The sequence below is a fragment of the Falco rusticolus genome, chromosome 10 (genome assembly GCF_015220075.1).
Source record: "Falco rusticolus isolate bFalRus1 chromosome 10, bFalRus1.pri, whole genome shotgun sequence".
NCBI classification, from domain to species: Eukaryota; Metazoa; Chordata; class Aves; order Falconiformes; family Falconidae; genus Falco; species Falco rusticolus.
Genome location: NC_051196.1, coordinates 21,398,321 through 21,410,859, shown reverse-complemented (window position 1 = coordinate 21,410,859; position 12,539 = coordinate 21,398,321). Strand labels below are relative to the sequence as shown.

The 12,539-nt window shown below is 46.5% G+C and overlaps 1 protein-coding gene across 1 annotated transcript in view; it reads right to left on the bottom strand.

Annotated features, from left to right (window-relative positions):
- The window catches only part of CTNNBL1 (catenin beta like 1), a 55,646-nt gene that overhangs the window by 1,492 nt on the left and 41,615 nt on the right, over positions 1-12,539 (bottom strand). The window contains exons 12-15 of the mRNA XM_037402107.1: positions 12,276-12,373; positions 11,096-11,176; positions 4,917-5,054; positions 4,228-4,300 (exon numbers count right to left, since the gene is read on the bottom strand). Of these exons, the coding sequence (XP_037258004.1) occupies positions 4,228-4,300; positions 4,917-5,054; positions 11,096-11,176; positions 12,276-12,373 (390 nt within the window). The remainder of the gene's footprint in view (positions 1-4,227; positions 4,301-4,916; positions 5,055-11,095; positions 11,177-12,275; positions 12,374-12,539) is intronic.

Below are 12,539 nucleotides of genomic sequence, written 5' to 3'. Positions count from 1 at the left end.
AGAAGCGGAGTTCTTTGCCAGGGCCTCTGGGAGAAATCCTTTTAATATTTATAAACTGCTACAGTACCTGTAACCAGAGCAGGTGGGTAATGCTGAGGTTTGCTGCAAGTGAACCTAACCTCCTCGCTGCCCTGGAGAAGGGGGACCAGCACAGGGCACTCTTCCTCCCATGGAGGGGAAACTCTCCATTGCACTTAAAGACAGCATAAAGCGAATAGGTGCATTGTGGCCACCTGCATATTAGCTAATTGCATAAGGACAAGGCCCCAGCAACCCAGCTTCAGCTCTGCTGCGGTTTCCACACCCCAGCAAAGGGCTGCACCGCAGCATCTGGGGATCCAAACCTGCCACCCGCTTCTGGCAGGAGATAAACCCCACTGTGGCAGTCTCCCGGGGTTACCTTCCAGGGAAAAAGTGCCAGCTAAGGCCAGCGTTTAGCTCAGGTTCTCCTGTCCCCTTCAGGCAGCACCAGCGCTCTGTCAGCAGCTGTGTTCCCATGGGGAGCTGGCGGGGAGGCAGGCTCTGTCCCCAGCCGTGCTTTGTCAGAGTAAGTGCCTCTGAAACAGATGCAGCAACTGCAATTGCCTGTGTTTATTGCAGCCCAAGGGCAACGTTTCCCTGTCTGCTGCTACCTCTCGACAGCTCAGGATACCCGCGTGAGGGATGGATGTGGTCCCTGAGCCTGGCGCGGCGCTGGGGCAGCCCTGGCTGCAGGCAGAGCCCTGTGCCCCAGGCACCCACCGGCTCCTGGCCCAGCGCCCGTTTTAGCTTTAAGGACTGCCAGAGTACTTGAACACACAATACAACTCAAGCAGGGAAACTGCCAGTGCCGCTAATGACACTGCCCTATCATCCCCGTGGGATCACTCAGACAAAAGTAAGCCACAAATTCCTCTAAGATTGCCCAAAAGCTCAGCATTTTCCCCTCTAAATATTTAAGGTTTGTAAGACTAAAATCCCAGTGACTCCCAAGGCAAGACTGTTTGCTGGGTTACCAACAGTTGCTAATGCTGACTTGAAGAGACCAGATAAACCCCCCAAGAATGAGGCTTAAAAAAAAATAATCTTCCACTGAGGTTTTATGTATTTACTTTTTTTTATTTAAAATTCCACCACTTCAGTGAGACAGCAAAAAAAAAAATCAAATGTAAGCTCCCCCTGCCAACAGTTAAACAGAGCTTACACATTGCTGTAGCTACACAAAGGGAAAGGACCTAAGATTGGTTTCTGCTTCATTAGACAAAATACAATGGTTACAGAACAGTAAAAATCAATAGGGAAATATTGAAGCTTGTAATGGATATTGGAAGCTATAAAACCTGCACATACTGAGGGACCACAGGCCAAATTTAGCACAGTCCTCATAACATACCTACCTTTTCTTTTTGATTACCCATGCTAACAGGTTTAGTTTATAACATTCAGTAGGCATTCCACCCCCCCGGGCTCCCTGATGGGCCCACTACCTTCACTGAAACCAGATGTTTAACAAGGCATCACACTGCAGCGCTTCTGGCGAGGGACCTCTGCATCTCCGATTCTGCAGGGCTCCTCTGACAGCAGCTCCCAAAGGCAGCAGGTGCCAAGGCTGGTCTCTGCCGATCCATAAGGAACAGTGCACCTTCCCATTCCTGGGCTGAGTATCGCTACTTAGAGAGGTCCATGCCTCGCTCCATTGCCAACAAGAGAGATGAAGACCATGCGCTGCCCCAAGATGCAGACACCACTTTGCTGTCATGAAGACCAGTCTCCATCCCCAAAGCATCCCCCCAGCCAAGGCACACACACTGGTCAGTCATTTTCTTCCAAAGGATAAACTAACTGTCCCGTTACAAGTGATGCTTCTCTTCAAGAAAAAGGAACTGTGGGAGGACTGGTCAGTCTGCAGAAATGCATTTAATGAGCCTTCACTTATTCCCTGCCCACTCCTCCCCCTTGAAAGCCCTACCAAAAGAAAACAGTCTTGCTTCCTTGCTTGCATCATAAGTAATTCTGAGCAACCCCAAGGGATCCATCAGCTGTCAGGTTGCCAGAGAAACATGGAGAATATGTAGGCCATAAAAATCAAACTAAAACCAAGCACCTAATTAGTATGCAAAAATAGAAATAAAAACTGAACAAGAGCAAAACACTTAACAAAAGTAAAAATAATCAGCCCTCATCTGTCCTACAGCAAGTTGGAAAGGGGCCCTGGAAATGTTCCAGCCAAGGCTCAGGGCTCCTGATCTCTCAGTCATTTGGGATAGGGTCGTACAGTTCTGACACCAATTAAATTCTGGAAATCCCCCGCTGGCCCCAGCCCCCCGGGAGGCACACTGCCAGGGTCCACCACCAAACCACCACTCCAGCAGCCAGGCAGCATTCAACAAACTGACAACTCTGGAGAGGCAGGTAACTCGTCCGTGTTGTCACTTACATGAAAGTTGGTGGAATCTACACTGACAACATATTTGGACACAGGTGTGTAACTACTGGAAAAAATGTCACCAGCACAGACTGCAGGTGACTCAGTGCTGCTCCTACCTGGCAGGAATCTTCTGGGCCCCACTGCAGTATTTCACAAGGGCCTGCCAACAAATTTATTTCTAAGGTCATTGACAGTTGCAATGGCAAAAGTCTCTAAAATTGGCAAGCATAAGAGTTGGGGAGAGCTGGAGACAGAGCCCCAAATACTGTGTCTGTCAGCTGTATTATTAACAAGCCACGTGTGGCCTCTTCAGGCAGAGAAAACGTTACTGCTGAGAGTACTGAACCTACTGTACAATCCACAGCTTGCAAGACATGATAAAACCACTGAAGAAGTTTCACAATGCAAGTCACTGTCTGTGAAAGAAAGAATCAGATGAAATTTTAATGCAGCTGCCCACCAATTCATCTTGGTATGTAAATCAACAAACCAAAGACATGAACGTGAGGTGTGTAAATACAGCGAGGTGTGCAGACGAATCCCTTGGGCACCCTTGGCCTGGGTCAAGCATGAGAATCTGAACGTGGGTGAGAGCCAGGCTCTAAATCTGGAAATGGACAGTTGGGAGGCAGGCACTGTCAAGTATCATAATTAACATCAGCAAAGATATCCTATCCAGTCCCCCCTGTTCATCAGCAGGCATTAACTGGCACTTGCTGGCAAAGGACAAGGGCCAAAGAGATTGCCTATACCTGCAGGTAATCTCACACAGTCGCAAAATCACTCTTAATTTCATCATACCACGCCATCCTTCTGATCCCCCTTCTTCCTGCATACAGGAAGGAAGAAAACCAACAGGATCTGCAAGAAAAAGCTGCCTGTACTGGCCAGTGATGAGGGGGCTGAGGGGGGCAGAAACAGTCAGGAGAACATCGTTGTTACTGCCAAAGAAAGCAGAGACACGGAAACAACACAACCATAGCCCAGCACCCCAGAGTTGCTGCCAGCCTTCCTTTCTCTCCAGAAAAGAGGACTTCTTACCCCTCACCAAAAACAGCACAGCCCTCAGGAGCAGAAGACGTCCTGCACAACCCTCTGCTAATAAGGAGGCATCTGTGGTGGGCAGCAGATTACCAGCTGCTCCAGCTAAGCTTTGCAGCTCAGAGGGGGCCGTGGGGAGAGTCTGAGCCCTGTCTTCCTCCCCAGTTCAATTGGCTGCTTCTGCTGAAGGACAGCAGGCTACAGCTGAGAGCCACAGCTCAAATAAGCATTGCTCTAATTCAACATAAGCATTAAAAATAACAAGCAGTACTTTAAAACTGGGATTGCAAATAACAACAGCTACGTTTTAAAGCTACAGAGGATACTTTAATGCTATAATCCATATTAATCTGACGCTAAGAACAAGACAAATACACCATGGATACTAATATGGTGCAGATGGTAAAGTGCAGGGCCATGTTAATGAAAGATGAGACTCCACTATTCTTCCCTCTAGCATGCATATACACTTCTCTTAAATATTTACTCTAGTGTTAATGTTAGCAGCGAGTTCCAGCCAGTCTGCAGCTGATGGCAGCATGAAAACGGATGTGCTGTTCCATGACAGCAGCCAACACCAAGTGTCCTAACTCCGAGGTAAAGCACACCTCTCATCAGGGTGATTCTAGCCTTGCCCAGATCTCAGAACACTACTCAACTGCTGCCTGAAGGTGCTCATGAAGTCAAGGAGAATTACATGTGAAGGCTCGTTCTGCAAAGCGATGACCAAGCCATCCCTGGTAGAGATGAGACACATGCACAGGAATATCTCAACTCACCCTTTAGGATGTGTCGAACGATTTTAATGGAGCTGCCTCTCATGTTCAGAATCTGATGGACTCTCTGACGAATCTGATGTAGGATAGGAAAGAGAAGAAAGTAGTCTTCAATACAACACAAAACCATGCATAACCCCACTTTTTCCCATTTTGAGGGAAGAGCAGAAACCCTGAACACCACAAAACCCACCTCAGGCTTGCTAGCCCACAGTCTCAGAGCACCTACTCAGAAACGTTCAGGAAGGCATGTGGCACGGGTACAAGTAACCACATACAATATTCACAAACCCCCACTGTATTCACACCAGCAGAGATGCAGCATTTTCACAAATCAAGAAAAGTCACTTGTTGTAGCCTGTGCCTTTGTGAGACCTTCTGAGAGAACCTCTCCTTCCACTACTCTCTCAGCATGGCATAAGCAGGGCCTTTCATTTCAAACTGTGACCTCGCTCATGGCAGACTGTATGAATTCAGTGACAACGATCAGCTTCTCTACCCACTAATGCCCTCCTAACTGCTATAACTTAATGAAGCTATATGGGCACAAGTGCAATAAGCAGGAGGTTTCCTCCCAACAAAGGGATTAAAGGTAAGATTACTCAGTAAGGCAGTATTTGCAAGGATTTAGTGTCCTGTTTGTATCATGGATGTAAACACAGATGATCTGCCAACCTTGTATATAGCTTTACCTGGGGAACATTGGCATTACAGATCTCTGCCATGATGTAACAAATGAGCTGTAGAACAAAGAGACCGGCATCCAGGCGACGGAGATAGAATTCGTCTTCCATGTCATCATCTATTATCTCTCCCCGACGCACCATGTCCTGTAAAGCAACACAAAGAAAAGGTGCGATGACTGCCTCTCAAAGTAGTTCTCATTAGCGTTGGCAAAATATTGGTGATATTTGCAGTTTTTTAAGAAACACTTTGTTCCCCAAAACGTTCCATATATTTCTCACCAAATAAGTACTTTTAATAATTCATTTAAATTTACAAAACATTTCATTTCGTTTTGAACAAGGTTTTGCCTTTCCTGGTTGTGAAGTGTGGTCATCTGCAAATTAAAATTTTGATTTAAACATACAACTTACATTTCTAAATTGAGCGATTAAAGACTGTGAATATGAAACAAACCTGTGTATCTATTATTTATAAGTTCTTTGTCAAAATGTAACGAAAAACCTGCGCTTTTACTGGCCATTTGAGGGTGCTGTTAAGCAGTGCAGAACATTACTCCAGCAGCTGTAAAGACCTATCAGGTTTCCAACTTCATTAGTGACCGATGAATGAGAAACCAGGTCCAACAATCTCCTGCACAAGTACAGTGTTTCCATGTCCAGCCTTGTTCTTCCAGCTTCATTTGTCAGTGATACTGAGGGGGCAAAACCCCAGCCGGGGTCTGTTAGCAGAAGACCACTGGCTCCCATGGGAATGCCGACAGTTCATTTTTCCTCTGCACAGAACGGTGTTTCACTAGCGAGACCTGCCCAAAGGCAGAACACAAGAGGCCATTCCACTCGTCTTGTTCAGACAGAGCATCTTCTTCAAAGCACTTGCAAAGGCAGCCTGCAATAAGCTCAGAGAGCGTCCCCCTGAGAAAGGCTGGCCATGTCTGCCGCTGGACCTGCTGCCCATTTTCACAGAGACCGACAGGCCGAAATAACTGATCGCATGTGCGACCCTTTGCATTTTGGGGTTTGGTTTTTGGTTTTGTTCTTAAATAAAGGAAGCAGCTTGTCAGACCTCGCTGGCTCACTGCAGCTTGTGTGATTTATTATGCAGCCGTCTGGCAGGTGGGCACATACCAGCGCAGCAATATTTTCTCATTAGAGCCATCACCAGTGAGAGCACTGTACCTGGAACGCTCAACAAGAAGCGCTTCCTCAGGGTGCGCAGGCGCCAGGCAAACACAAGCAAGGTCACCAGCACCAAAGCTGATACAGGCTACCAAATTTCCCTGATTTATCAAGCCAAGTCCTTGCATCTAATTGTAAGTAGGGTCCTTTAGGCACATGAAGGAAAATTAACCCCATGCACTTCTCACTGGAGAGAGCATGACGGATGTTCGCCATATAGAAATCTGAACAAGTGACTTCGAAGTACAGCTGTTTACCACCACCTCCTGAAAGTGAGAGAGGAAAGCACAGGTAATGAAATACTTCTCCTTTCCTCTTAGAAATCTAGTTTGCCAGTGAAAGACCAAGTTCAGATTAAAAACCAATGCCGAGTTACCAATGCCATAAGGTCAATTGTTTTGGCTATGCTCCAGGATGCTTTAGCATCAGCTCCTGTAGACTCCAGCATTTGCACAACTGTAATTTACTTCAGGTTCTCAAAATGATGGGCACAGGCATGACTGGGCAAAGCTTGCATGCAAGCTCTTGCCAGTAAAAGAAAAATCCAACTGTGCACAAGGAGTGACTTTCCTCACCCTATACCCTTGCCAAATTGCAGGAATCTCATCAAATCTGGTCTCTAAAGCTAAGCAATGCTGAGTCTGGCTAGCAAGAGATTGGAATACTGACTGAAATCTCAAAAAAAAAAAACGATTCAAAAAAGACGGCAAGCACTCATTCCTGAGCTACCGCTTACCCTCCTCACGGTACACAAGCTTATTGGCTACTCTTCTCAACAGTGCTAAATTCCTGAACAGAAAGATATCCACGGGCCAGGATTTTGAATCTCCAGAGCGGGAAACAAAGACCATGTCTGTTCTGTATTCTGATCCAAGCGTGGCACAGGAGCTGAATCCAGACAACTGCTGTCTTGATTACACAGAGAAGGCAACAGTTACAACAGGCCCTCTTGACAGAGAAGCAAGATTATTTTGTGCCAGTAAATTAAGCAGGTATTAATTAGAAGACAAGTACAGTTTTAAGGTACTTTTTCACAGTCTTTCTTTTGAAAATCACAACTACCCTTTAAATGCTAATCTGCCTCCCAGTACAGTACCGAATAGCCACCTTTCCACTTTGTCTCTCTTTCAAAGCTGTCAAGTGACTAACCTCCAAATGAGCACTCAGATGCCATTTCTAATCTGCCAGCAATACGTACTGAGATGCCCCTCGCTGATGGGAGAAGACAGCAATAAGATGGGCTTCTGTGAAGCTAAAATGAGCTTCTCTCACACTAATGAGCCAGGACTGACAGGCCTCAAGGTGTCAAGACTCAAAACCTAGACACAATGGATCTGCCAATGCGATACAGAAGATCACATCTGCTCCACGTAGTCACTGGAGTAGGGCCCAAAAGATTCTCCACATCCTTCTCCTCCCTTACCTATCGTTCACCTTCCCCAGCACATGCAACAAGGCTGGGCAGAGCCGAAGGGATCCTGGTTTTACTTCCTTACTGGGTGGGACAGTGAGGCCAGTCCAGGTGGTCAGAGGAGGTGGCTCTGAACGGCCATGCACGAAAACAACTCTCACAACTTGTCTTTTACAGCAAGTACAGACTCTTGCCCCTCCCTGGCAATGGGGTAAGTGATGCAAGCCACGCTCAGGAGGTGCTTTCAGACCACTGGCTAATAGCAAAGCTCAGAGTCATCACTGAGCCCTTGGTCTAAAAGGATATGCAGGAGACAAGAGACTGACGCTTGCAACAGGAGAGGGGCAAGCAGAAGTCATGGGTGAAATCACACCATTGTAACCAGGACTGTCCAGGACCATCTGCTTTCAGCTCACAGCTCTGATGATAATTTCCCCAGAAGCCTCTTTCATGTGCAGAGGCTGCAGAAGTCATGGTCTCTTCGGCAGACCGACCACCACATTCCTTGAAACACAGAATGGTTAGGAGTGAGCCCTAGCCAGGCACAGACTCTGCTGCCAGCACGCATCCAGGTCATACCAAGGTGACCAAGAAGCTCTCAGAACCACACAAGAAACCATCAGAGCCCTCTGCTGTGGGAAGGACTTTGTTCATTTCTGCCTTATAAGCAGAAACACGCTTGAATTTCTGTAAATTGAGCCACCAGTCTGCAAGGGCTGAAAAGCTCACTGCGATTGCTGCAAAGCAAACCACTGCTTCTGAGTCAGGAGAAACACAGCAGCAGCTCCTGCAAAAGCAGGAGCTCAACTTCAGCAGCATGAAGCAGAAGCCATGTTAGGACAGTCATCTAGAAAGACCCACTAGTCTCAGCAAGAAAGTTCAAATCTTACCTCAGCTTGCTGGCCGTTTGCTGGCAAAGCTCACCACACCGGCAGCGCGAATACAGCCACACTCGCAACGCGCACGCCCTCCCACGAACACGGCTGCACGCTTGCACTTGCCCTAACACCGCCCCTGCCAGGACACTACGTCCTGCCCTCAGTGCCACGCCAGGCAATTCAGTCCTTCTAAACCAAGCTGGAAGGATGGGGTAATACAAATTCCTATTTCAGTTAGCCCAATCTGTGGGCCTTGCTCTCATGCTAGGAGTTCCACCTCTTCCTTTCAAAGGATGGAATGACTTAACTGTAGCACAATTAGCATGTAATTTGTAAGTCATTATAGTGCAAAGTGTCTGGTGAGAATATTTTATCGAATAAACCTGCTGAGCATAATTTTCTGTGGAACTATAAAAATATTAAACCATCTCCTGTCTTTTCCTACCATCTTTAGAGATCACTAAGGCTATTGTTGCCACCTGTAATTGTACCTCATTTCAGAGGTAGTTAAAAGCCACAGGATTTTGCACAATTTCCTACAGAACGAATTAAAGAATTTGAGCAGGGGGCAAGATATTTCTAAGTTTCATTAACTAAAAAACTCTAAGAAAAGTGCTAAGACAGGCATCAGGTGTTGGAGACAAATGCTCACATGGACTTTGCTGCTGGTTTTCAGATGGCAATTAGGGTAATCACTACCAAAACCAGGACAAGATAAAACGTCAGGTATGATACACTCAGTCATTCCTTGCCTAATCAGGTTTTCACTTCTTGTAATTCAAGACTTACACCAGCATACTCTGTCCATCAGACTTGGATCTCGCTCTCACCAGTATAGGCTCAGCCTGTAAAACATCATCAGGTATCACTTTTCTTTGCGGCAGGGAGAAAGGCAGGGACCTATATACCATATTTTTGGGGTACTATGTCCTCTACTGCAAGAGGAATGTCAAAAGCCCCCAAGCGACAGAGCACAGTTTCTGAAGTGTTCATGCCATCCACTTCAATGATTCATGTGCCACAACTACAAACATTAAAGTGCTCCATAAATCCTGTCACAGCCAGAGAATGCTGTGATTTGACAGACAGAATTTGCCTACTTCTGCGTGGGGAAAATGCTCCAGACGCTTCAGATCTCAGGAGACCGTGTCCCACTGACCATTTGAGGATACTACAAAACAAAGCAAACTATAATTCCAAGAACGTTCCAAGCTAGGAATGACCCTCAACATCATATTTCATACACGTTGTGCCCAACACATTGCACTTATGAGATGTTTCTGCCAAATCCTGTTATTAGTTCTAATAGAAGTGAAGAACTGAGATCCATTTAATTCCAGTCGCTTCAGCCTATAGACCCTGCACCAGGGCAAAAGCACAGTGGCCTTCTGGATATAGGAGGAAAACCTGAGGTTCTTTGGTTTCTCCTCTCTTGTGCATCAGTAGACACGAATGGGTTAATACTATTAATTAAAGAGCTTCTACACAAGCTTCTTCACACTCAAATTCCCTTCACCCCTGCACTGTGCTGGCTGTTTGCTACAGGTGTTAACATTTGCAGATTGCTTCAGGATCTTTTTGGATAAAGGGCACATACACTTGCTCTGTGTGTTGCGTTGAAGGTCTCTGGATAGCAGCTGCCAATACACCGCAAGACTTCAGCCAGAAAAATCCATTCTGTTTTTTGAGTCCTAAATCCCACACACCAACACTGAAATGTAAAGAATAAATTTCTTGCTCTGTTCTGAGAAGGATGAACGGAGTGTGGAGGGATAGCAGGAAAGGGTAAATGCTGTTTTTCTTCAGGCCACCGTTCATTTGTGAAGCTGCAGCTGCCCATATGGAGCCTGAACCGCTGGCAGCAAAGCCACTCCATTCATCACTCACCCCCGTGCCTTTTTGAGCAGCAGCAGCGCTCCAATGCCCTCGGAATGTTTGCCAGTGCCCAGAGAAGCGGCCTTGGCAGTGGGCAGACAGCTGTTTGTCGGAGCCTGGCGGGGGGCTGCAGCCCGTGGCACGCTGAGCTCACCCGTGTGCAGGGACAGCGGCTGCAGTGATTACTCTCCGTCAGTGCTAATCAATCTCACACCCTCTTCAGTGCTGATACAGATAATCTTGTGGGAAGCTGGCCAAGCTCGCTAACAGCTCTGCAAGCTGCTTCCTGACTCCAACAGCTCGTTCTCTTTCAGAAAGTCTGTTCCAGCTTCAGTTCCAAGAAAGTACTGTGCGGTACCAAGGCTCATGTCATTCAAACGATTCACTGCTGGTGTGCAGAGAGTACACACGCCTTTGGCTGCAGCCTCATCTAACTAATCAAAATAGACGCTTTCTTGCAGCTGATCAGAACTCTAAAGACCAGGGTAGGAGGCCTCGCACATTATCATGTAATTGTCTCTCTGCATTTCACTTACTCTCCATCTGCCAAACCAAGCAAGATTGCAGCCAAGCAAAAGTGAAGACAAATTGAAGCACGGACTTGGGGCCTCCTCATAAAATTCACGCTAAGAAAAGGCCAGAACACTTGCTGCACGGAAGTTCTCGGCCCATTTTATCTAAGGTTAACTGGAAGCTGGAGAACAGGGCAACAAGAATTAAGAGGTAACAGCACAAGTACGAGGGCACAACTCAGAAGAGTGACCTGGCTGAGCCAGAAGTTCTGTACAGATGACACGTGCAGAGGTATTATAGACATGAGCTGGCAAAACGTAAGCAATACATACATGTTTCTCTCCATCAATCTTCTTATCAGCTGCCTGCATTGCATCCAGGTACTTAAAATACAGTTCCATCAGCCTATCAACCTGCAAGTGAAGAAGAGAGAGACCTAAGCAAGAAAAAAGAACAATGAAATCATCTTTAATCCTTCATGCTATTTTGTTTTCCTCCCAGCTGCAGTCTTCCCAGAGAAACAGGCAATTCTGTCACTCACAGGAAGGAATACATTACAGAGGGATGGTACAAGTGTTGGTTGGATGAGCACGCTGAGTCTGCAGGCATTTGAATGTAATCCCGTATGACAATATGGTCTCGTCAGCTCCAGCTAAAAGGCAGCAAAGAGACACGTGTCCCTTGCTCGCTCACTTGCTCTCCTGCGTTGTGGTTCTCCAGTTCCCCTGGTTTCTTCAGCAGACCTTTCTGCCTACGCTGTATGCAGCCAAGCTTATGTTAAATGTAAAGCTTATCAGACATGTTACAGCTCTCCTGCCTTCCTCTGAACTGCGTTAGGCAACTGAGAGTCTATCTAGTAATGGGAAATTTTCCACAATTGGTAGAACAGTGTGAAAAACACCTTTAAGACACACTAATGAGGAATACTAAGAAACTAGCATTTCCCCAATGGTAAAATTTACAAATTCCTTGGGATTCCTGGTTTGCAAAATCTGCTGTTTCTGTTTTACAGCTGTTTGATCTATCCACCACCATGTAAATATTTTGGAAATCATTTCCCAAAGTAAACACCACCAAAGTGGCACGTTTTAGGAGAGCAATGGGGAATGTTAGATGTGTACTATAGCAATTTCTAAATTCTCTGCAAAAAGAGTTTCACTAGAAAAAACAGCACCTTTCCACACTGGTCTCAGAAAGCCAGCACAACGTCATACCACACTATGGTCAGGCTTCAACAAAGACATACAACCCAGACTGAGAACCGCTACTACCATGTGCAGGAGCACCAGAAAGCAAGAGCACATGTGATGTGGCAGGCCAAGCACTACAGGCATTTCCAGTTTGTAGATAACACAAATGAGAGAACAATGGCCTGTGAGAGCACAAGCCTCTGTAGGCAGGTGCAGAGGCAGCTTTGCAGTAACCTAGCGAGCACACACAGGCATCTGGCTGTTATCAAGTACCGTCCCAGCCTGGCAGCCCAGAGGCTGCAGACACAGACTCAGCACTCACCTTCTCACTGTCATTTTCTGTGAATTTATTCAGTAACCGTGTCCTCTGCTGCCCTCTCAGGTTTCGCAGAAGGGAGGCCAGGATGGAACAGACATGTTCTACAGATACAAAATGAGAATTGCATGCTGAGATCAGGAACAGGAGCTTATTTTCTCTATAACATGGCATTACATTTACTACTAGCACTCCAGCATGTAGCTGTTGATAAGCGGAACCCTGGTTCTTTCTCATCAGTGGTGGGAGAAGGCAGAGCGGCAGCAGGCG